This window comes from Epinephelus moara, chromosome 19 (genome assembly GCF_006386435.1).
Source record: "Epinephelus moara isolate mb chromosome 19, YSFRI_EMoa_1.0, whole genome shotgun sequence".
Lineage (NCBI taxonomy): Eukaryota > Metazoa > Chordata > Actinopteri > Perciformes > Serranidae > Epinephelus > Epinephelus moara.
In genome coordinates this window covers 22,133,973-22,156,428 of record NC_065524.1, presented here as the reverse complement: position 1 = coordinate 22,156,428, position 22,456 = coordinate 22,133,973, and the positions used below count along the sequence as shown (strand labels likewise).

Below are 22,456 nucleotides of genomic sequence, written 5' to 3'. Positions count from 1 at the left end.
ATCTTTAAATCCGTCTCCTCCCAGGTGTGCAAGAGAAGATGGGCATCATGAACAGGGGCGTGGTCTACGGTCTGTGGGACTACAGCGCTGAGAACCCTGATGAACTGATGTTCCGCGAGGGAGACTGCATGACCATCGTGCGCAGAGAAGACGAGGATGAGATTGAATGGTGGTGGGCACGCATGGGCGAAACTGAGGGTTACATCCCCCGCAACCTTCTAGGGGTGAGTCATGAGTCACTGGCACTGTAATCAGGGTTCCTGCACATCCTTTAAAACTCTTGAAAGGCATTGCATTCATCAATGTAAAAATAAAGTTTTTATTGCTGTTAAAATGTCTTAATCAATCTCAAAATAATTGGTAATTTCAACCATAATTGGTTGTTTAACTAAGATTTCACAGCATAGTTGAAACCAGTACAAAGCCATGCATAAGAGGCTCAGTGTATTTTATGCACAAAGTTTTTCAAACTGGGCACGATGGGAATCATAACAGTGGAATGCCACATGCCAAGTAAGAAACAAAATCAAAAGTATGCTCTAACTTTGTCTCTGCCACATGACAAAGAAGTCATGTAATATGTTACATTGAACATTTGGGCAAAAATTTTCCGTAATCTGACATAGCTAATGTCAGTCAGTGATGTCAATTCAATTATGAGTGGCATGAAAGAGTCCTAAAATGTCTTAAATGCAACGCCATAAGGTGTAGGAACCCTGGTAATGAAAAGTGTATTTTATGTTGAAGCATTTTATGTACAAGTGTGCATTGTTGACACGTCGTCTTCTTGTCTTTAACAGCTCTACCCCAGAATAAAGCCAAGACAGAGAACCCTGGCTTAAAACACAAAGATGCCTGCACATTCCAGTCTGCCAGAACTCTCCAAAACACACACACACTCATACGCACACAGGCTTTAACAGACCGGGGAAGAGAAGGACACTGCTGAAATGAAGAAACAAGGACAGACCAAACAATATGAAGGATCAACTATGAACTCTTTTTCGCACTTTTTTTTCTGTATCTAAAACAGAGGGATTCTCCCTCGCTTATTTTTCCAGGCCGCACTGTGTGTACTGTGTACTTAAGACACTATTGGCATTGTTTTCCTTTATTCCACTGTTTTTGTAATTAGTGTCTGAAACTATTTCTAAACTGACAGATACACTCAAACATTGGGATGTAAATGGAACAAGCAGTATTTTCTATTGCTAGACAGTAATTTTTACACTTTTGAATAGTCTTTTAAAAACGTGTTTTTCTGGGCTACTGGTCGTTTTCTAACACACTTGGGGCTCTGCATTGCATGAGGTGAATGAGTGGATGATGATGATGATGCGTTTGAAATGCTCTGTCACCATGACAATCTTTGGGGGGGCTTGTTTCTCGTCATCTGTTGAGTGACTACGCCTCTGTATACCTGTACTGGAGGTGTGGAGCTTCAGTTGTGACCGCCATTGTTCTGCATAAACAAATGATTGGTGGTAAAAGCTTTTGATTGATCTATTGCTGTTCATTCTGTGGTCTATGATACCCCGAGAGCCAGTCTGTTTCCTGCATTGGCACATGGTTGAGATGCCATAGATACTGTGTATACACATATTTCTGTCACAGAAAATAGTGAAAAGTTACTGTAGGAATGATATCGTTATGAAAATGGACTTTCAGACTGAAGAGGCACTTTGACCAGGAAGATGTCATGCAAGTATGAATTTAATATTTTATCACAACCATGTCCTGACCATATAGCAGTGTAAGAAGGCAAGTGCAGTACCAGAAATCTTGACTTTTTGTAATAATCAGAAAGCGATGATGACACTCTAGTGTACAGTCAAATAAAAAAAAATATAAAAAGGAACTCAGTTCACAGTGAGTTACCAAAACCCATCACATATCTGTCACTGCAGATGTATTTATTTTTGTTACTTTTTTCTTTAGCCCTTTTGTCGGAACTATAACCACAAATGTACTGTAGTACTTCAGACATTTACAATAAAAATACTTTGTACTAAGCCTATATTGTCTTCTTGCTCGATCACGAATGCAGACTTTTATACATTTTTCCTATACTGTGATAAAGGTGAATAGAAATGTGTGGGTCTGTTTTTTACACAATCTTTGCTGCCCCCTGCTGGGCAGAAGTTGGTACCGATCCCTTCGCAACAGGGAATTAACAAGCAGAGGAAAAGGATGTTGAACAGCACACAGCACAAATCAAGCCTGACAAAGACAGAGAGCGCACAGATTTAACGAACCAGTATTTGAGTAATAGCCCAGATTAAATTAACTTAATAAATGAGCCTGTAAGTTGGTGGTGTGTTTGCAGTGTTGAATGAATGCATGATGTTGTGTGGCTAAAGCAAACTGCTACTGATACTGTAGCTTTTTCTGAAAATATTTCACTCCACAGAGAAGAAGAAAGACAGCCTTTAGCAGCTAGTAATGGTAACCCATCTTAAAGTCTCCCACAGCTGGTTTAACTGCCCCTCTGAAACAACAGTTCAGGGCACAGTAAGATCAAACCGTTTTCCAGAGTCTGAAACTTAAAGAGAAAAGAGGAAGGGATGAAGTGAGCAAGTCCCTTTGTGTTTGGACACCACTAATCACTGTTTGCAGCTATATTTAACACAATTATTGTTCAGTTTATCAGTGTTATTTAATTTATTGCACCAGTAGCATAATATAGTATTTTTGATATCAGATAACATCCTGAAAATCTTGTGAGATAAGACATTTTAACATCTGTCCATACATTACACAGTGTGTAAAAGTCCTGAAACTGTGAAATAAACCTTTTTATTTTTACTGTGGACTCATCAAGACTAAATATAGTGAGCCTTGACTTTTTTTTCTAAGTTATATTTCCACATTAGTAGGCCTGTGTGTGTCATTTGCTCAGCATTCAACATTAGTACAAACAAAAGGCAGGTGTTTTTAATTACACAGGTGTTTCACATTGCATTCTGCTTTTGTTTGTCGGATTATGCTTCTGTAAAGTCAGTATAAACTAACAATATTAACACAGGAGATCGTTTTCTGTCTTTGATGATAAAGCAGGCAACACATTTTATTTTACTTCTCTGTCCCAAGACTAAATAATTACAGAGTGTTGCTAAATAATAACTTAATTTCCTTTTAATCACCTCACTCAACACAACACCGACCAACGTGGTCCCAACAGAGTGTGGCCAGAAACAATCTGAAATATAAAAAGCATCAACATGAATTACAGGAGGAATCTCAGGAGGGAATAACAGTAATTGGTGTAGCAAGTACTGAATGTACATTTGTGTTTATCCGTCATTATACTTGCTGGTGATCTGTGTTTTGTGTGTGTTCAGAACGGGTTCATCTGTTACACCAAAGACTCCCTGGGTCAGGAGATGAGCTGACACTACTGTCCATATGAACTATTTATGAAGCCTTCACCAGAGCCTGTAATACACTAATACAAGTAATGGTACAAGAATTGGCATTGAAAGAGTCAGAGCCAGCAGCTCTGTGATGTGTAAACTACAAGGCTCAGCAGTACTTTGAGTTGAATACTAACTTAAGCATGCTAACATGCTCAACATAACATGATACATTACCCCTCTATACTCCCTTTCCATGTTTAGTAAGTTTATATGGAAGCCCATTTTTCTAATGTGATGTTGAGGAAAAGATCCTGTAAGTCATTATAATGAGGAACTTCATCAAAATAAGTAGCACTGCAAAATAATGCCTTAGTTTCGCAAAATAAAAAAAGACAGCACTAAGTATTCATTTTGAGAAAGTGAGTTTTTTCCCTCATTATTTTAAGGTCTACAGCATTACTTTTAAGGAGTTTTTCATTGTGTAGCAATAATAAGTTATCATTTGAGAAAGTTTCACATTATTTCGGGACTAACTCGTTATTTTAGAATACTATGACATTATTTTGAGATTTAAGTCATTACTGTTGAGAAAGTTTTTTCATTATTTGGGACTGCTAAATCATTATCTAAAGATACTACTATTATTTTTAGGGAGTTTCTCATTATTCTGAGATATTGAGCCATATTTTTTAGTATGTTCTTAATTTCGTTTTATAATACTAAGTCATTATCTTGAGCTAAGTTATTATTTTGAGAACATTTCTCATTATTTTGAGATATTAAATCATAATTTTGAGAACATTTCTAATTATTTTGAGATATTAAGTCATGATTTTGGGATACAAAGTCATTACTTTGAGATATTATGTCGTTATTTTGAGAAAGTTTCTCTTTTTTTGAGATATTAAACCATGATTTTGAGATACTGAGTCGTTATTTTGAAGAAGTTTCTAATTATTTTGAGATATTAAGTCATAATTTTGGGATGACTTACAGGATCTTTTTGTCATCACACTGGTGGAGATGGGCTTCCATCAGCTTCCCCAAATAACACAACCTATGTTTGGATCTAGATTGTACATAAAATATATATGATTTATATATGAACAGTTTTTATGACTAGGATTTCAGCTGACTGGTTTGAGCCCGACTGGATGCTGTGTTTTGTGTGCAGGTCTCTGTGGATCTCAGTAGCAGACTGGCGGGCGGGGTGAAACAGTTCAGTCCATTTTTTATTGTTATTATTAGCAAGCACACACTGGGAGGAAAAACAAAAGTGCTGCACCTTGCAATGTATTGAGTATATCCACAACATACTGTATGTCATCATAACGAACCAACCCACCACTTCTTCAGGTGCCTCTGTTGCCATGGTAACCTGCAACAGTGACGCTTCTTCCCCCATGAGCTCCAGTGAAATTCCTCTGTTTTGTCCCTTTGCGAGTTTTATGGGGTTAATGCAGCTGAATGTAAGACAAAGCCCCTACGCTGCACAAATCCCCTGATGAAATTGCATTAAGGAGTTGAGATAAAAGCTTGCATTCAACATCAACACTGCCCACTGAACACGACTAACTGCATTTATAATTGATATATGCATTCATAATAGATTAAAAGTTCTGTATAACTGAGACAAGACAGTGGTGTGACAGATAGCTGCTGTTTTTCCTCTTTATAATCATCGATCTCTGCAGCACACAAGCCCTCTGTGTTGTTCTGAACAGTGTGGAAAACTGCAGGGTGCATGCACACAAACAAATATCTGATCTATGTTGTTACTGTTGCCTTATGCAATATAATGACTAAAATCCCATGTATATCTCCTCTGGGCATGTTATTTCACTGGGTTTGCATCTCTCTGGGGATAGGAACGGGGAGAGCGATGGAGCTGGCTTTCCTCACAGGCACCCTCATTAAGTGTTGAGCTCCTGTATCCACAACATCCACATTTACTGGGTTATAGGATCTGCTGCACCATGAATCTCACCTAATCTACAGATGCAAAATATAACATTTTACCCGAGGGTCTGGAGGAGAGGTAGAGGGAGGCGAGGAAACAGACTAGGAGCCGCAGGTGGAATTATGTCTGCATGCCTGAGTGTGAGTAATGTGAGTCTCCCACAAAAGTAAAGGAAAAACCTGACATCTCTAGTTCATGTTTCAAACATCCATTCTCTGTCTAAACCTGCAGTCAATTCATACTGACCTTGAAATTTAAAAAAGATGATCTCATGACTACTTGCAGAAAAGTTCCCCTCAGCTTCACAGAGCTTTGCAGCATCTTTAGTGTCAGTGTTTTGTTTTTATGGCCCCTCACTGTGTTGCTTGACTCTCAATGCTCTCATAGTGTTGTTCCTCCAGCAGGCAGCTGTTTTCAATGAAAAAGCCAACATGCCGCCAGAACAGGAGCTGCATACCATAAGCCACTTTTTGATCTCTGCCTTGCTTGAAAAAGCTCCAATATCCCCACTGTACTTTTTCTGTCCAGCACCAAACAAAGTTAGCCAACACAACTAAAGAGCTGGATACTTCCTTAGGAAACCAAAAAAAACTGAGCTTAAACAGAGTGAATATTGGACATTCACCAGGAAGCCTGACACATGACTCCAAATAAAAATCTTCCAGATGTAAAGGCCGCTGTTTGCCATATCAGTCTATAAGGTGATAACATCTGTGTTGTCTTTACAGCTTGTTGCCTCTGGACTCAATTGCTTAATAAGGTGATTACTTATCTTTATATATATATATATATATATATATATATATAAAGAGGTAGGACTTGATAAGTAATCACCTTATTAATTAACTATTTATTAACCACTTTGAATGTTGTGAAGCCATCTAGGGCAAAGACACCTTTGATATGCTTAACTTCCATGTGACATGGGGCTCTGGCTAATATCTTTATTGCTTTGTCTGATTGTTAATTGCCATGTGGTACCCTGGTGCTACTGAAGGCTCCAGGGCCAAGGTGGGCCACAGGAGAACCACGTTTTCAGGGGCTTGAAATCAAGAATTACTGATTTTTTTTTTTACAAAGTAGCATCACTACACTATGAAATGCTGGAGAATCACATGTTTAGGTCCACTTGATTTAATCATTTTCTCCCTTTTGTCAGGAAGGATTAAAGCACTGCTGGTTTCAATCAGAAAAGCTTTATATATACAATCTGGGGTCACAGGAGAAATGTATTATCCATAGTTGTGTAATATAGGTATTTGCTCAAAATGAATAAATAAATGTATTCGGCTTTCCTAGGCCAGTTAAAAAAATAATATGTCTTACCAAGATACAGAATTTAGAATAGTAACTGTGTTACTCATAAATGGGATGGATATTAAAAATTCAAAATGTACTAATAAACATGTAAGACAATGTTTTTCTACCCTCCTAACATAATGGTGTCAAGATTTTCTGACTCAGATGAAAAATGTACATTTTGCAACAGTGAACCTGAAACACTAGTAGGTTTATTTTACAGTTGTTTGCATTCTAGTTCACGTTTTTGACAGACTTGGCAAAATTCATTCATCATTTTCTTTCTTTTTTTTTCATTTATTTACATGTAGAATTGGATCTCAGTCTATGCAGGTGGTGATTACATACAACACAACCAATACACAAACAAACAGTATCACTCCTTCACCACAAAAACAGAAAAAAAAACAGCACACAAAAACTAAACAATGTACCTCACACAACACAGGGACAAATAGTCATACAATAGCAATGTCATACTGGCATGCATGACAATATTCCAAACTAGCTTAACAAATTGACAAACAATGAAATAAAATAAATAAATACAATTTAAGGCATTCTTGAAGAGTTTTAAGTTAGGTCACATATCTTTTCCACCATCCCTCAGCTTCAATAAACGTTCCCCATCTATCTAAATAACCTTTTTTATTTGTAAAACATCCTTCCAAAAATAAACTGGTGTTTAAGGAAGCCCCTAAATGTATAGATGTTTAAAGATCTTACTCCAGTTGCCTTATAAATGAACATTTTCCCTGATAATATAATTCAATTAACAGTACAAGTCTCTTTCTGTAACATCCCCAACATCACAGAGAAGAGATCCAGCTCCAGGTGTATACTTATTTTTGAGCACATGTTTTTAACCTCACCTCAAAAAGCATGACAATACTAAATCTGGCCCCCATTCAATACAAGTTTGCACACCCCTGGCTGGTATATGACTCTATAAAATCACCACACCTGTGTGGCTGCAATTCCCTCAGTGCACGCTAGGTGTCAGTGTGACGCCACCCAGCAGCAGTAAATGGACAGGTTGCACCCGTGCACCTTTTTCACTTTGCCTCATAACTGTAACTGTCCTCGCGCAGGCTGGAGCTCATATTACACCGAAAAAGTGGAACTAGGAACCGTCTCATCTTCAAATAACAACGAGCTGGTTTATATAAAAGGGAGCGGACCACCTTATCCAGAGGTTGGTGGTGAGAAATAAACCGGAGAAGTGAGCGTCGTGGGAGGGCGGGCCACCTGTGACGGCAAATGAGTGGGGAAGAGGCTCGAGTCAATGCCACTGTTAGTACTGTGTGTCGCTCAGAGGGTGTTTGTGTGTTTGACAGTGTGTTTCGGCGTGTAAAGTCCACTTGGATTATCTTGAGCTCAAGGAAACCTACATATCTTTATCTTTGAGGAAACTGTACGTGATTCAGGTAAGACACCCTGAACATTACACCATGGTTGCTTAGATACAACCGAGAGGAAAATACCTGTATTGCTCTATTGTGGTAGCTTTTATAGTATTTCTACTATAGTCATAGTTGTGTGTGATATAACTCTGTGTCGTCGTTGTTTATTTTTAATCTTTTAAAATCTTTATGACAGTTATGCAATGGTCTAAAACAGACTTGGGATATTTGTACAATATAAAATTTGGGATTAATACGTCTTATTATGGGATATTCAGCCCACCTGTGAGTTGAGCCAATTCAGACAGGTGTGAAATCCAACTAACATGATGATTGTGTGTAAAATTGGCTGTATTTGAGTCACACAGTGAACCGTAATGTGCCTTCCTGCTTCACTTGACTGCATTACCTCGTTTCAACTCATCGGGAACTGCATTTTCTGGACAGACTTCCTACCCGTAAGATTGAAAGATCAACAGGGGATGTGGGCGAACTGGGCAGCATGCAAAGTAAAGCTGCAGCCTGTGATTCATATGGGAAACATGTGGCAGGAGCAGCTCTGATAGGAGTAGATCAGCTGTAAACACACATTGATGATGCTGAAGGTGCTTATAGAGCATGATTGATCTGTTGGAGATTGGTAATCAGCCTTCTCCTGTCCAAGCTGATGGTCTTTGTAACTGTGATCTAATCATTAGTGTAGAGAAACCCAGTGAACCCCCTTATCGCCTGGCTTAGTCTTTAAAAATTCAAGATGGTAAGTGGAAGGATAGGCCTGTAAGATATGCAAAGATTTGGTCATTAACACAAAGTATGTAATTGTTATGTAGATAGGGTCCTTGATGGTCTCTTCTAATTGTTTTTTTATTTCACCCCATTCTTCAAAGGATATAAAGGGGTTATCACCTCTTCCTCAAATGTTGCTCATCTATAATCAAGCATTTATAATGGCTTAACCAATGCTTTTAGTCACGAGTAACTCATTCTGCTGCAACCACTCACTGGCATTTAGCACAGCACACAATTGGGCAGTCAGTGTCTATCACGATCATGCTTTTTGTAATAATTTATTGTCCTTGCTACATCTACACTGCAAACATGATATATGTTCATGCAAAACAACAGTAAGTTGTTCCATATGCCAAATAAATGTTTGCACTTTGTGTAATATTACAGTTCAGCCTAAGTTTACTATTGTTACTTCTATCTGTAGCACACAGTGTATTGCATGTCTCTCTATCTCTGTTGCTCTTTTCCTCTCTGACCCCAGGCTCTAAGAACAGGGAGCGTTGTATGCTATTTTGAACTGATTGTAAGCCTCCTGTTTTTTTCAGTGAGATTGGTTATTGTTTGTGAAGGTTTAAACCAGGGGTGTCAAACTCACTTTAGCTCATGGGCCACATGCAGCTCAATCAGACTAGAAAATCCATAGCGTACTAACCTAAAGGCTATAACAACACCTTCACAATTTTCCTATCTTTTAGTATAAAGAAGAACATTCTGTCTCAGGTTTTCCACATTCAGTTAGTCTATTACTCACTGTCGTTACATGCACGTTTTTCCATACACTTCTGTGTAGTAATGCTGGCACAAACCATATACAAATCAAAAGTTTTGAGACGTTTTAGCTGCAGCCACATCCCGAAAGGAGCCTACACAACACACAACCCCTGCCCACCACTGGTACAGGACAAACGCACAAACGCTAATGATGTCAAACGTAGCGATAATACACCTTTAAGTTCACGGAAGATGTGATTAACCTTATAAATACGAAATGTAACCCATGTCCTAACTCTAACCTTAACTGCCTCTCTTTTAACCTCACACTTCATTGCTTACTAAGCATTCTTTAGGGCTTCCGCTTCTCAGCCAAAGAGCGAAGGGGGCCGATCATGTAGGTATGTTGGGTGACTCATGTAGCTAGTGGACTGGACAAGTAGCTTCTCCACCCGCACGTATACCTACTCAAATGTTTTGTCAACAGCGTTCCACCAATATTGTTTTGATATAGACGTCTGATGCAGATTCTTTTGTACTGAAGAAGCTGAATATTTTGTACAATGTTTAAAATCTTTTTTTTTCTTCAGAGAACTGTATTCTTGTCAGGGTAGAAATGCCTCTAAGGCAGCATTTTACATCTACTCACTGTTTAACTTGGTCCTGAAACCTGGCACCTCTTCTTAGCCTCCATAAGTGCATCAGTATAGGGTGTGCAAAGTCATTCAGTGAGCCAGATTGGCCCCTTTGGCGGGCTGGTTCTGGTCAGCGAGCCGCATGTTTGACACCTCTGGTCCAAACTTCCTATTTTAGACTCTAGACTCGTAATCATTGCTGCATTTGGACTTCCTGTAACCCCAGAGAGAACCAGCCGCAGAGTGAAAAGATTGAAACAAATAAGCTGTGAGGTTGTGTCATGCAACATTTCAGTAACACACTGGCTGTACACAGTTTGCCTCAGTGTCACATTGTCAGAAAAACTCCAGTGTCTCTGTAAAGAGCACAGTGTTACACTCACAAAGTGACTGTACAAAGTGTAAAGCTACAGTACTGGGTACAAACAGAGTTCAGTTCAGTTGGCTTCCTTTTGTCTGTCTGTGAAACAAGAGTGTTTTTAAGCAGTCTGTCTCTCAGTTGAAGCACAGCTCAATGGCTTTGACTGTAATCTTCTCTACTATTCGTCACACACACACACACACATAGACACAGACACATAGATACACACACATATCCAACTCCAAAAAACAGAGACTTTCGAGTCCTTTGGGACAATCGTCGTCTGTTGATGGAGCTGTCACTGCAGCGCTCCAATCTCCTCCATTCAGGCAGGTTTATAGACACTTTATAATTGCCTGATAAAATCCATCTCCGTGAATGGATGTCATGGGACAGAGAGCTGGCAGCGAGATCAGCAGGAAGACAGATTAGAAAGGTTAGGTCGCGAGCGGTAGAGTCACTGTGATTTCCTCTGGGTCAGCCCTCATTTTATTTTCAAAATGTCTCCCTCTACATTTTCTCAAAGTTTTGACTGGTGCGCTTCAGTGGCCAATTAACTATTGAAAGCTTCTGCATTTAGGGGGGTCGGTCCGCGGTACTCTGAGCAAGTTGGGGAGTAATGGATTTTAGATGACAGAGAATTGGGAATGTTACAATTACTGGCTCTTTGCTCTTTGCTGCTGGACTTTCCAACAGCATTTTACCTCCTTGCTCGCTGCTTTCCTCCTTTCATATTTCCTTTCCCTTCATATTCCTCTGAAACATTTCCATCTGAATAGACTCCATTTCCTCTCAGGATTATAAGACCACACCAGGACCCCTGTGGTTGACTGACAGACTGATTGACTGAAAGGGTTCAGACCCTGACAGCCCATTTGAGTGATTTGGTGCACATGAGTCCGATAAATGACTTATAAAGAGCCCTACAGTGCACCTCCTCTGCCACCTTTTAAGGTGAGCTTAGACAAGGCTGGGAGGGCGATTGACACACCTGTACAGGGTCTGACAGGCCTCAGGAGAAGCAGCACATCCTGAAAGAGAGTACGACTGAAATAATTGGTGTCCCCAAAGTATATTTGCCGTACTGGGAACAAGACAGAGCTGTAAAAACCTTTAAAACTGCTACATTTCAGGATTAATAAAAGCAGCCTCGCTGTGTTTTGAGATTATCCTGAGGGTTAGAGGCTCAAGGAGTTGTACATTTTTTCTCTACCCCTGGAGGATCACATAACATTTGCAAAGCATTTAGATTGATTTCCAACCTTCTAGCCATTGGTTTAATTTTCCTGCAGTACGGTAGAGACATCCCTTTGCAGAGACCTGAAATCCTTCACTGTGAAGATTTAGTTGACTTCACCCTTATGCTCAAATTCCTTTCTGTCAAAAATAATGAATTTGCCATCAGGGACAGTTTCTAAAACTCCTCCTTGCCAGTGTATTCAGAGAAAGTCCGACATCCAAGACTTTAGAATCAGCTGCTGAGAAGTTGTATTCAATGCAATGAACTCACAGACAATGAGCAATTTCATCTGGCGATCATTTAGTATTTAAAATGTCACAAAATAATGAAAGACACCCATCAAAAGTTGTCAGAGTCCAAGGTGATATTTTCAGATTGCATGTTTTGTTCAGCCAAAAGACCACAACCCAAAGGTATTTTAAAACAGTGAAATAAACCCAAGAAAAACAGCAGCTCCTCACATTAGAGAAGCTGGAACAGGCAAAGGTTCGATGATTCATTTTCTGTCAGTTGACCAATAGATTAATCATTTCAGCACTAAACAATCACTTCACTTTTCCCACGAGGGAAGGATAGTTTGGATTTCTGAAGTGGGGTTGTATGAGGTACTTATCCGTAGTTAGTGTCTTACCTCCAGATTGTGGTTGGCACGCCCTCAGTTTGGAGAAACAGGCAGGAATACCGCCACAAAAGCCAAGCATTGTACTGCTGTCTCATCTAGATTTGACCAAAATCTACAGCAGGTTTCACATCTCTCTGCGGAGTTCATCTCACAGAGAAATCAACTGACGCTGACATCTGCAGGAAGATAGAAAATCAATCTAAAAAAGAATATATGTATTATTTAATGGGCTGAAAACATGCAAAACCTCTTTAGAGTTGACCCTCTGGAGACACCATACTTTTAAGCTTCCAGTGATACTCTATGTATTTTTACAACAGGGTGTCTTTTTGTCCGTCTGTGGACGCACATTTCTTGTTCAGGACTATACTCATGTATTTTTCCATAGTACTAGCAGTCCATGAAAGTCTTACTCAGAGCTATTGTCCTGTGGGTGGAACAGTGGGTAGTACAAGGTTATAACATCACAGTGTATGTATGCAGTACGTGCTGCATGTCCATGAGCCTGTGATTCCCCGTCTCACTGTTACTACCTACTGCTGATATAACAGTATCTCTCTTACCCACACCTGCATTCTGCTGTGTTTGTCCATTACATTATGCAACGCTCAAGCCAGCCGTTGTCATGGTGTCAACCCTGAGGGACCGCTGGGACTTTCTGTAAGAGTGCAGTCACAGACACTTGTGCTAATGGCTTCACTTTTCTGCTCTTTTTTTTTTCTTTGGTTGCATCCATGCGTGTAAATAGGTTTGTGTTTGTGTGTGTGCATGTGTGCGTGGAGGAACAAGCAGCCTCCTTGGACATTCAGCTCTTTAGTGTGCTGGAGGCATGCTTTGTGAAAAGAAAGCGCAGAGGAGTGACTGTTTACATTGGGAACTGGGAAAGCATTTTGAAGACAGAGGTGGAGTATTAGCAGAGAGACAGAGAAAGAGAGACTGTTTGAAAGAGCGACACAGAGGAAAACAGAAAGAGAGATGTCACCATTCCTCCTAATAAAACTGGAGGATGTCGGTGATGCTCAATTGTATAGAGTGTATTCTCAGTGTTGGTGTGTGCACTGGTGCATGTGATATTGAGACACAAACCATCTCCTCCCTCCCCTCCTCTCACCATCTTTCCCTTCAGTTCTTCAAAAAGAGGGTCTTGTCCAGCCAGAAACAACATTGGCATTCACATCACAACACACACTCATCATAGAGATGATCATATTTCAAACTCTTTCCCTTGTGGATTTGTCTCTTCACTGGTACGCCGGCTGTTTGAACTGCTTTCACACCTTATCAATCTGGATTGCTCCACATCTCCGTTCAAATCCTCAAGTGTTTGTTCGTGATATCGCCACGTAGCTCTGTTTGGCAGTCATTGTTTGGTTAATGATATTTGCAGTCATGTGTTCAGCCTGGGCAGCTGCTGCTCACACACTGCAAGACTTTGCAACATGCAGCGGCATTGATCTACAAAAGCCCCCCGATATTTTATTGAGCGAATGCACTTTGTGTCTCTTTCATATCTCTGTCGTCATCCTTGTGAAATCCTCCACATCAGCTTATTTAATGTGTTTGAACTGTGCCGCTCAACTTTACTAGCTTTCCCTCTGTTTTTTTTTAACTTCTCTGAGTTTTTGAGGTGGCACTTTCAGTCACAGTGCCCACAGGCACAGCATTTTCCCTCCAGTGTAGACATGATTGCTAACACTGTTGGTTTTGTGTGTGTTTTATTCTTTCAGGTTTCTTTCAAGAGGCTGCCTGCTTGCCTGCCACTGCCAGTGAGTGGGTCTGTGTGAGTCGTGGGGTGAATATGTTTGTGTGAGCGCCTTTTGCATGTGTGTACACCCCGGCTGGAGAGTGTGTGTCCCATGAGACGCTCGTCGAAGATGCAGGGAGCTCGGTGTTCTGCGGTGCGGCTCCTGCTGCTGAGCTGCTGTGTGTGTGCGGCAGCCGGCTACCCGTTCAGAACACCCCTGGACCTGGATGTGACTCCACGCATCACCGTGTTGAGCGGCGGTAAGCACGGACACAAGCACACAGGGGGAGGGGTCTAAAATCTGCATAATTTTTAAACAGTTTATGTTGGATCATATTCATGTTAGAAGGTCTAAGTCTTTATCATTTGACCCTTAAATGCTGAACTGATTTTTCTCTGTTTAATACCTAAAGATGACTCATAACTCAATTATTAATGCCTTGCTTTACATTCAAACTGAGAGTAACATGTTTCACGACATACATCTTGAGAGAAATTCTTCATATGTTGAGTGTCTGTATTGCAGGTGCCTCCGCCTTTCTCTTTATCTTGTTTTACTCTCTCCTGGCTCAGCTCCTTTGTCTTTTCCCTCTTTTCAATCTCATTTGTCTGCACACCAACTTGCGCATACACCCGCTTGCCTCTGGTAATTCTTACCTGCTTCTTCTGTAAATCATATAGATTTTTTTTTTTTTTTTATCAAAGTGTGATTATTATTCTTTTACCGTGTTTGAGTGATGGCATGTAGCCTGAGGTGTAACACAGACAGAGGCAAGATGAGTGAAGTGCTTACACTTGGATCCCTGCGGAGCATCCAGGGAGACTGACACCACTGTAGGTAGTTCACAGGCAGCGTAACCATGACAACTGTTGTAGTATGGCGCAAGACGGCCGTATACAGTATTTTCCTTTTTGTGCATGTGTGGGCAAGTGTGTGTGCACCTCCTCAAACCAGCGCTGTTATCTGATCCTGGACTTTATTTGTTGATACGCAGACGTGTGAAAGACATTTTCTCACATCTCCACTTTGACTTGCAGCCAGATTCGCTTTATAAGATCTACTCATAGGACAATATCCCTCCTCTACCCTTCTCTCTTTGTAAACACTTGTCTTTCTCACAATACATCACCGACTTACACTCATTATCCATTTTTTTCTCTCCTGTTACTCCTCTTGCTACAGATCTCTCTTGATACCTTTATCTCAGTTTCTGTAAATCATCGGTTAGCGCTCGAGCCTGCCCACAGGTCCTCCTACACGACTCATCTCCGTGTCTGCTGCCCCGTCACTCTCTCATCCACTCCCCCTCCTCTGCCATCCATCTCTCCGCCTTTGCACCTAAGCTCTGCCTCTCTTGCTCAATTTTTTCTTCATTAGTTTGTACTTTTCATGGTTGCACTGCCCTCCTTTAACTCCTTTACCTCGCCTTCACCTCTTGTCTTTGTTTCTTTTGCCTCGCTCCTGCTGATGAGAAGACTTCGATATGCAAACTCACCTCTAATCCATTTAATCTCTGTGTTTCTTAGCAACCTAAAGGCAGAGCCTCCAAACCTGTGAGGGGTTGTTAAATCATGCATGGATGCTCACAAGCAATCAAACATGTGTACCTGTGTTCTCTCCTCATTGCAGTGTCACCATAAAGAAAAACATTTTAAGGGAGGGACATCGTTAAGGGTTATTAATTTGACGATTTCCAGTGCTCAGTTTTGAGAAGCTGAGAGGCTAAACGCTGGCAAAACAGAGAGGAAGCAGGTTGTTTTCAAGGATGAAAACTGCTGTTACATCTAAACACCTTCTCATTGCACACACTGATTTCAACCTGTCAAGTATTTGGGAATTACAGTCAGTGGATTTAACTTTGTTTATTCAGTACCGTCTGCTGGCCTGACAGAGTACTCTGGACCGTAAACAGTCCTGACAATCGAGTGTGAATTTGTATGTAAGGCTGTCACGTCACAGCCTGTTGCCAAGAGGTTCAGAGAATGTGCGTGCTTGCGTGTGTGTCCCTGAACAGTGCATGCTGTGTTGATCAGCTGAGGTCCCTCCAAGTGTTTGCTTAGTAAATAATATCATCTGGGCTCCTCTTCGCCTCTCTCCCTCCTTGTCTTTCCCTAAAGAATGAATCAAACCTCCCTTTTCCTGCACGATCTGGTAAACTGAGGCTAAAATGTGCTGTCAAATCTAGTTAATAAATCTTCCTCTGCTGCGTCACACTCTGAGCGAGGTAGTTTTCAGTTACCTGGCTCCAGCTGTTAGGCATTGTGTGTCCTAATGCTTGGATTACACTGAGGAAACCTAGGCGTTGCCTCTGCTATAATGCATTGTCTTCACTCACAATGAGGCACTTATATCACGTAGGAAAAGGTATTGTTCTGAAAATCCCATACAGGTAATACTCTTCCTCCTCCTGCTGAGAACGAGGGAGGAAAAGTAGACACCTGATCACCCAAAGCAGTCTGGGATGGGAACCAACTGCTGCTGCTGCTGCTGCTGCTGCTGCTGGAGTGAGCAGAGTGGATTGTGTTTTGCAGCAGCTGATAGGAATCTTAATGACAACTTACTTGATAACCATGCAGTCTTCAGCAGGGAAGTGGAGTGGCAGGAAGTCTGACACTGTTCTGTTTGGCCGAGCTGAGCTGCTGTACTCATGAATTGGCAGGAAAAGTGGCCCACTTTCAAGTTTGTGACTCTTAATTGCTGTCAACACTCCACCCCAGCTGATAGTAAAACCTGCTCAGCATTAGTCACGTCAGATATTTTAATTAGACATTAAACCACGACATCGCTGTAATTTTTTCCACAAGTGGCAACACTGCGTCGCACTCTTACGTAGATGTTGTCATGCCTAGAGGTTCTCTGTGTCCGTGTGTGTGTTGACCGTGGTGTCATGTTTACCCAAGCTAAGTGGAGTCCTGATAGATCGTATGTTTAGAGCTTATATAACGCTCTGTCATCTCATGACTTCAGCAAGTGACTTCAAAACATGTCTTGTAAGCGTGTGTGTATATGTGTGTGTGTGTGCGTGCACGCTGTGCAGCATGTCTCTTTACTGAGTGTTTGTATGAGTGAAGCTCATTAGTATCTTGTCCTGTCAAAACAGATGCATCCCAATATAGCCTGGAAAACTGGACGGGGGACAGAAGCAAAGCAAAGAAAACTCAAACCACAGAAACCCACATTAAGTAGAAGTGGCTCTCTGATATCTGATGTTGTGTTGGGCCTCTTTTCATTATCTTCTTCTTGCTCAGCAGAGCTGTGTAGGATAAGCATAATCCCTTGGCTTTTATTGTCCATGGTGGAGTTGTAATTTCATTTCTGGTCAGGGCTATATGGACTTATGTAGCTATATAAAGCTGAGAAAGGCAGAAAATCTTATGTTTGTGATGCTAGACACACCAAATATGTGACATTTATTTGCTTGCAGCAGGACTCTTGTGTGTGGCAGTGGTCCACCAAAGAAATGTTTTTTAAATTGATGATCAAGCGCCACCATGAGGTTGATGTTCATGGTTTTAGGTGGAATGTCCCCACAACGAGTTGCAACGATAGGAGATTTCAACGAATGGTTGAGGCAGTCGAGGAGGAAGGGAGATGCACAGTTGAGATGGCACAACCTGTTGCATTTTAAAAAATATTGTAGATAAGCAAATGTACATGGTACGGTATACTGCTGCAACACTACTCCACAACTGTTAGATGCATCGTCATGAAATTTGGTAAAGACATTCAAGTTCATTGATGCTGTATATGCTTTTGTTATGTCTGATTATGTAGGCCTGTTTGTCCTTTTTTGTCTGGCTATGTCTGTTAAATAGCACCTTTCAAAATACACTTACTAAGTGCTGTACAATATAACTAAACACAGTCAAAACACAGGGAGAATGAAACAAACTAAAATGTGAAATGTGTGAAATGTGTCACCAAAGTAAAGATGATATACCAAAGGTCAAAACTAATCTCAAGATAATAAATGGGAAATAAGTCAATAAGATAGAAATAAAATAGATGGACAGCTCAGATAAAATCAGCTTTCTGATAGGAGAACGTTTTTAGAAGAGACTTAAACAAAGACAGTGACTCAGACAGCCTTATATCCTCGGGCAAGTCATTCCAGAGCCTCGGGGCCCTGGATGCAAAAGCTCTGTCCCCTTTGGTCCTCAGCCTGGACTCTGGATCAAACAGTAGACCTCTGCCTGAGGATCTCAAGCTACGCAAAGGTTCATAAGGGACTGGAAGGTCTGAAATGTAATCTGGAGCCAGGCCATGAAGAGCCTTAAAAGTAATCAATAAGATTTTAAAGTCAATTAAGTCAATAGTTTTCTTTACTTGGGTCCCTCGTGAAAGACATCTTGCTATTTATTTTGAGGCTATCTGATTAAATAAAAGTTGACATATCTACGTGTTCCTCTCAGGATGAATTTTAACAACTTGACTTTGATCTCTGACTTTTCATATGTATTTGGTGCTATGTGAATGTTAACATGCCAATACTGAACAAAGATGAAAAGTAGTAAAGCCTCACAGAGCTGCTAGTGTGGCTGTAGACTCTTAGTGTTGTTCACTGTTTTCTGACATTTTATGGACTAAGCAATTAGTTGATTCATCAAGAAAATAATCTGCAAATTGGTTAATAATGAAAGTAATTGCTAGCTACAACCCTAAAACACACAAAAACAGAAAGTCTTCACATTTGATTGGACAGAAACCTTTAAATTTGAGGCCATTTTTGCTTGTTAAATGACGTAAACGTATGATCATCATTTTTTGGGTGATTCATTTTCTGTCTGCCAGCTAATTTATAATTGACCAATGATTTCTGCGCTAAAAATGAGCAAAGGAAAGTCAGTATATGAACAGTCTTAAAGGAAATGTCTACCTTTAAACATCACTGCTGCCAGAAAGCAGATATTGACAATAGAGCTGCAATGATTAGTCAGTTAATCAGTTGATTGACAGAGAATTTATTGGCAACTATTCTGATAATCGAGTACTCATTTATCATTCATGAGCGAAAAAGTGAATCATTTGCTGGTTTCCTGCTTCTTAAATTGATAATTTGGTGCTTTTCTTTGTCATACATGATAATAAACTGAATAGCTTTGAACTTTTGGACTGAAGACGTCACCTTGGGCTCTGGGAAATAAACCATTTTTAAACATTTTCTGATATTTTATTGAAAAAAACAATTCATTTAGAAAATAATGGACAAATGAACTGATAGTGAAAATAATTGTTCGTTGTGGCCCTAACTGATAGTGTTTTGCTTTTTCATTTTTGTGTACTTTTCTTATTTCTAACTAAACACAAGCACCTGTGAAGTCACATAAAGCGATTTCCTGTGCAGCTACACTACAATGGAGTTTAATAGATTTTTTGTCAGCAGTCTAAAAAAAGAATCTGAGATTTTAGAGCGAGGCCTTCTTACCACTTTGCGCCAACGTTCGGCAATCATACAGCAAGAAATCCATCACAGGAGATGAATAGATTTCTATTTCTCTCTTTATTCTCATACCGCCAGGTTTGATTGGAAAAGTGCTCGCTCTTAATATGCCTCCACTCTGATGCCAAGAACTTTATGCACATTAAAGGGCTTTCAAAAGGCGTTCAGTGAGATGATAGTGCATGTGGGGATTTTTTTCTTTGTTTTTTGTTTAAAGTACCACATAAAAATCCAAATGACAGTATAATGAGTTTTGTATTTATGTGTACATAATACAGTAATTAGTCCAGTGGCACTACAGAGGATTAAAAAGTCAATTCCTGGAGAAAATCTGAAATTGAAGAAATGATGCTCTATCTGAAAAATGTTATTTGTTAACCCACAGTTGTTCCCATAGAGACAGACCATAATCAATAGCAGTTGACAGTGTTTGTGTGGAGATATTTCCAGGTGGTAATGTGCCATAAAAATGAGAATCAGGCTTTTTCAACCACTTTTGCCGTTCAATAATCACACCAGGGATATGCCTCTGATAATATCTGAGGAAAAGAAAAACTGGGTTATTTTTACTGGTTTTTGCTCCCGCTGATTCTCAGTGTGTCATTTCTAAACTTTCACCAATCATATCACTGATTCAACCTTGGTGGTGTGTGTCTGTGATGTATGTTTTTTTAAAGAGCAGCAGGAGATGTTTTGATAAAGAGATGTAGCAGAAGCAATCATTAACAACCAGTAACTTTCCTCTCCTTCTCCTTCTCCTGCTTCCTCTCATCTCCTCTCCTCTCCTCTCCTCTCTCCTTTCCCAGGTCTGCAGGGCTGCAGACGTTTCCACTCCTCTGCAGTCAACTACAGTACCATGATGCTGGAGGCTGACAGTGAGCGTCTCTACGTCGGGGCCCGGGGGGCTGTATTCGCTCTCAATGCCTCTGACATTTCAGCCAGCTCGCCTCTCACTGTGAGTTTGTTTGTTTCTGTGTTGTGCACCTCAGCTGCCATATCTTTAACTCTGCCACGGCTTCATTTGCATTCCACAGCGCAGGAACTTTTTGAGGCAACAGTATTTCATTTTGAGGCAAAACTATTTATTCCCATGTCATCTCCTCTTGTGTGTTTGAGTGTGTGTAGTCACATTACTCTTAACACAATAATAAGACAGTTAAACCACAGGAGCATCTTGCTGCATAAACTTACATATTAATGAGAAGAAACTGAACTACTGTATCTTCTCACTGTAACTCTAAATAGATACAGAATTCATGTTATTATCATCCACATAGGGGAGCATGTTGACACAGAAAGAGTTTCTGATTTATGCAGTAATTAGCATACTATCTACCTCAACTCAGTGCTGTCAGTTTTATTTTAAAAAAAAAATACATTTAATGGCAGCAGCATAATTAATTATAAATTACAGCCATAAATAGTATCAAAAATTGAGTTCAGTTATTTAAATAAAACATGCCTGTTCAAGACGGTGTTTGTCCTGGGCCCCTAATCACTAAATCTGCCCCTAAAAAAATACCTAAGTTGTGGCTACTCATCAGAAACACCGGTGACATACACTTATTGGAGGTATTAATTAAGTCCCTTGCTTTGACACATCACCACTGCAGTCATAAAGTAGAGCATGGATTTAATTAGTGGAGGTATTTTGCTGGCTGTAACGTTATTAGTGTTGTAAGTTTATGTGGCAAAGAAAAACACAGCCAAATCACGGTTACTCGTGGTCAGACCCACCAGTGAAGTGCAGTCTGCAAGACATGCTTGACTCTCTGCAGAGCCCTGAAGCCCACCCCTGCTGCTTCACAGAGCCACAGAGTGCTGTTTACCTGTTTATTCAAACTTTAATAACTTTGACAAAATTGTTTATTTAATCAATTAATTGAACATGTTGCGTGTGCGAATATCACCAAATTCAACACTGCATGTCCTTTGGTCCCCAGCAGTACACCTGCCATGTGTGAAGTAGATTGGATGAACTATTCTTGAGATATGTGAAGGACCCACACTCAGACAGACAGATGAAGATTCCTTGCTTTATAGTTAGATGTCCATTAGCTGATGGCAAGGCCATCTATTTACATTACCTTATAGGGAGAGTTCACCCTGGAATCAAAACGCATATTTTTCCTCTTACCTGTAGTGCTATTTATCAGTCTAGATTGTTGTGTGCAAGTTGCTGAGTGTTGGAGATATCAGCCGTAGAGATGTCTGCCTTCTCTCAGATATAATGAAACCAGATGGCACTCAGTTTGTGGTGCTCAAAGCACCAAAAAATACATTTGAAAAACTCAACAGCAATGTCTCTTTCTAGAAATCAGGACCTGGTTACTCAAGATAATCCACAAACCTTGTGAGCAGTTTAATGTAGGAACTATTTTATTTTTACCAAACATTGGTGTTGAGTTTTTAAAATGTATTTTATGTGGCTTTGAGCACCACAAACTGAGTGCCATCTAGTTCTATTATATCAGAGAGAAGGCAGACATCTCTACGGACGATATCTCTAACACTCACACCAAAACAATCTAGATTGATAAACAACACTACAGCTAAGAGGGAAAATATATATATTTTTGATTTTGGGGTGAACTGCCCCTTTAAGTTGTATTGCCAGCAATGTTGCTGTGATTAAGTCTCGTTCTTAAACTGCTGCGTGTTGTAGGATGATGTCATTAATGTTGACAGTCCCTTTAAGCACACATTGAAGCCGAAAAACCTTGTTCATGTCTGCCGACAACGCGACGTTAAGCTATTATGCTAATTATGTTAATACAGCATTGGCGTCTGTCATAAAGTATAATTGCTGGTGTGTGTGCGTAACACTCCCTCACAGCCACACCTACATCTCCTGCTGTAAATACACCTGTTACAGAAGAGTTAGAAAAACATGCT

The 22,456-nt window shown here is 40.2% G+C and overlaps 2 protein-coding genes across 7 annotated transcripts in view; both read left to right on the top strand.

Moving 5' to 3' along the window:
- The window catches only part of tp53bp2a (tumor protein p53 binding protein, 2a), a 31,525-nt gene extending 29,508 nt beyond the window's left edge, over positions 1 to 2,017 (top strand). For all 6 annotated transcript variants that reach the window (XM_050070863.1, XM_050070860.1, XM_050070861.1 and 3 more), the window contains 2 exons: positions 25 to 224; positions 801 to 2,017. In XM_050070863.1, the coding sequence (XP_049926820.1) occupies positions 25 to 224; positions 801 to 842 (242 nt within the window). In that variant the 3' untranslated portion in view covers positions 843 to 2,017. The remainder of the gene's footprint in view (positions 1 to 24; positions 225 to 800) is intronic.
- A 5,688-nt stretch (positions 2,018 to 7,705) lies between these two features.
- Positions 7,706 to 22,456, top strand: part of LOC126406734 (semaphorin-4G-like) — a 30,471-nt gene continuing 15,720 nt past the window's right edge. The window contains exons 1-3 of the mRNA XM_050071201.1: positions 7,706 to 8,042; positions 14,104 to 14,380; positions 20,368 to 20,516. Coding sequence (XP_049927158.1) covers positions 14,233 to 14,380; positions 20,368 to 20,516 — 297 coding nt within the window. The 5' untranslated portion in view covers positions 7,706 to 8,042; positions 14,104 to 14,232. The remainder of the gene's footprint in view (positions 8,043 to 14,103; positions 14,381 to 20,367; positions 20,517 to 22,456) is intronic.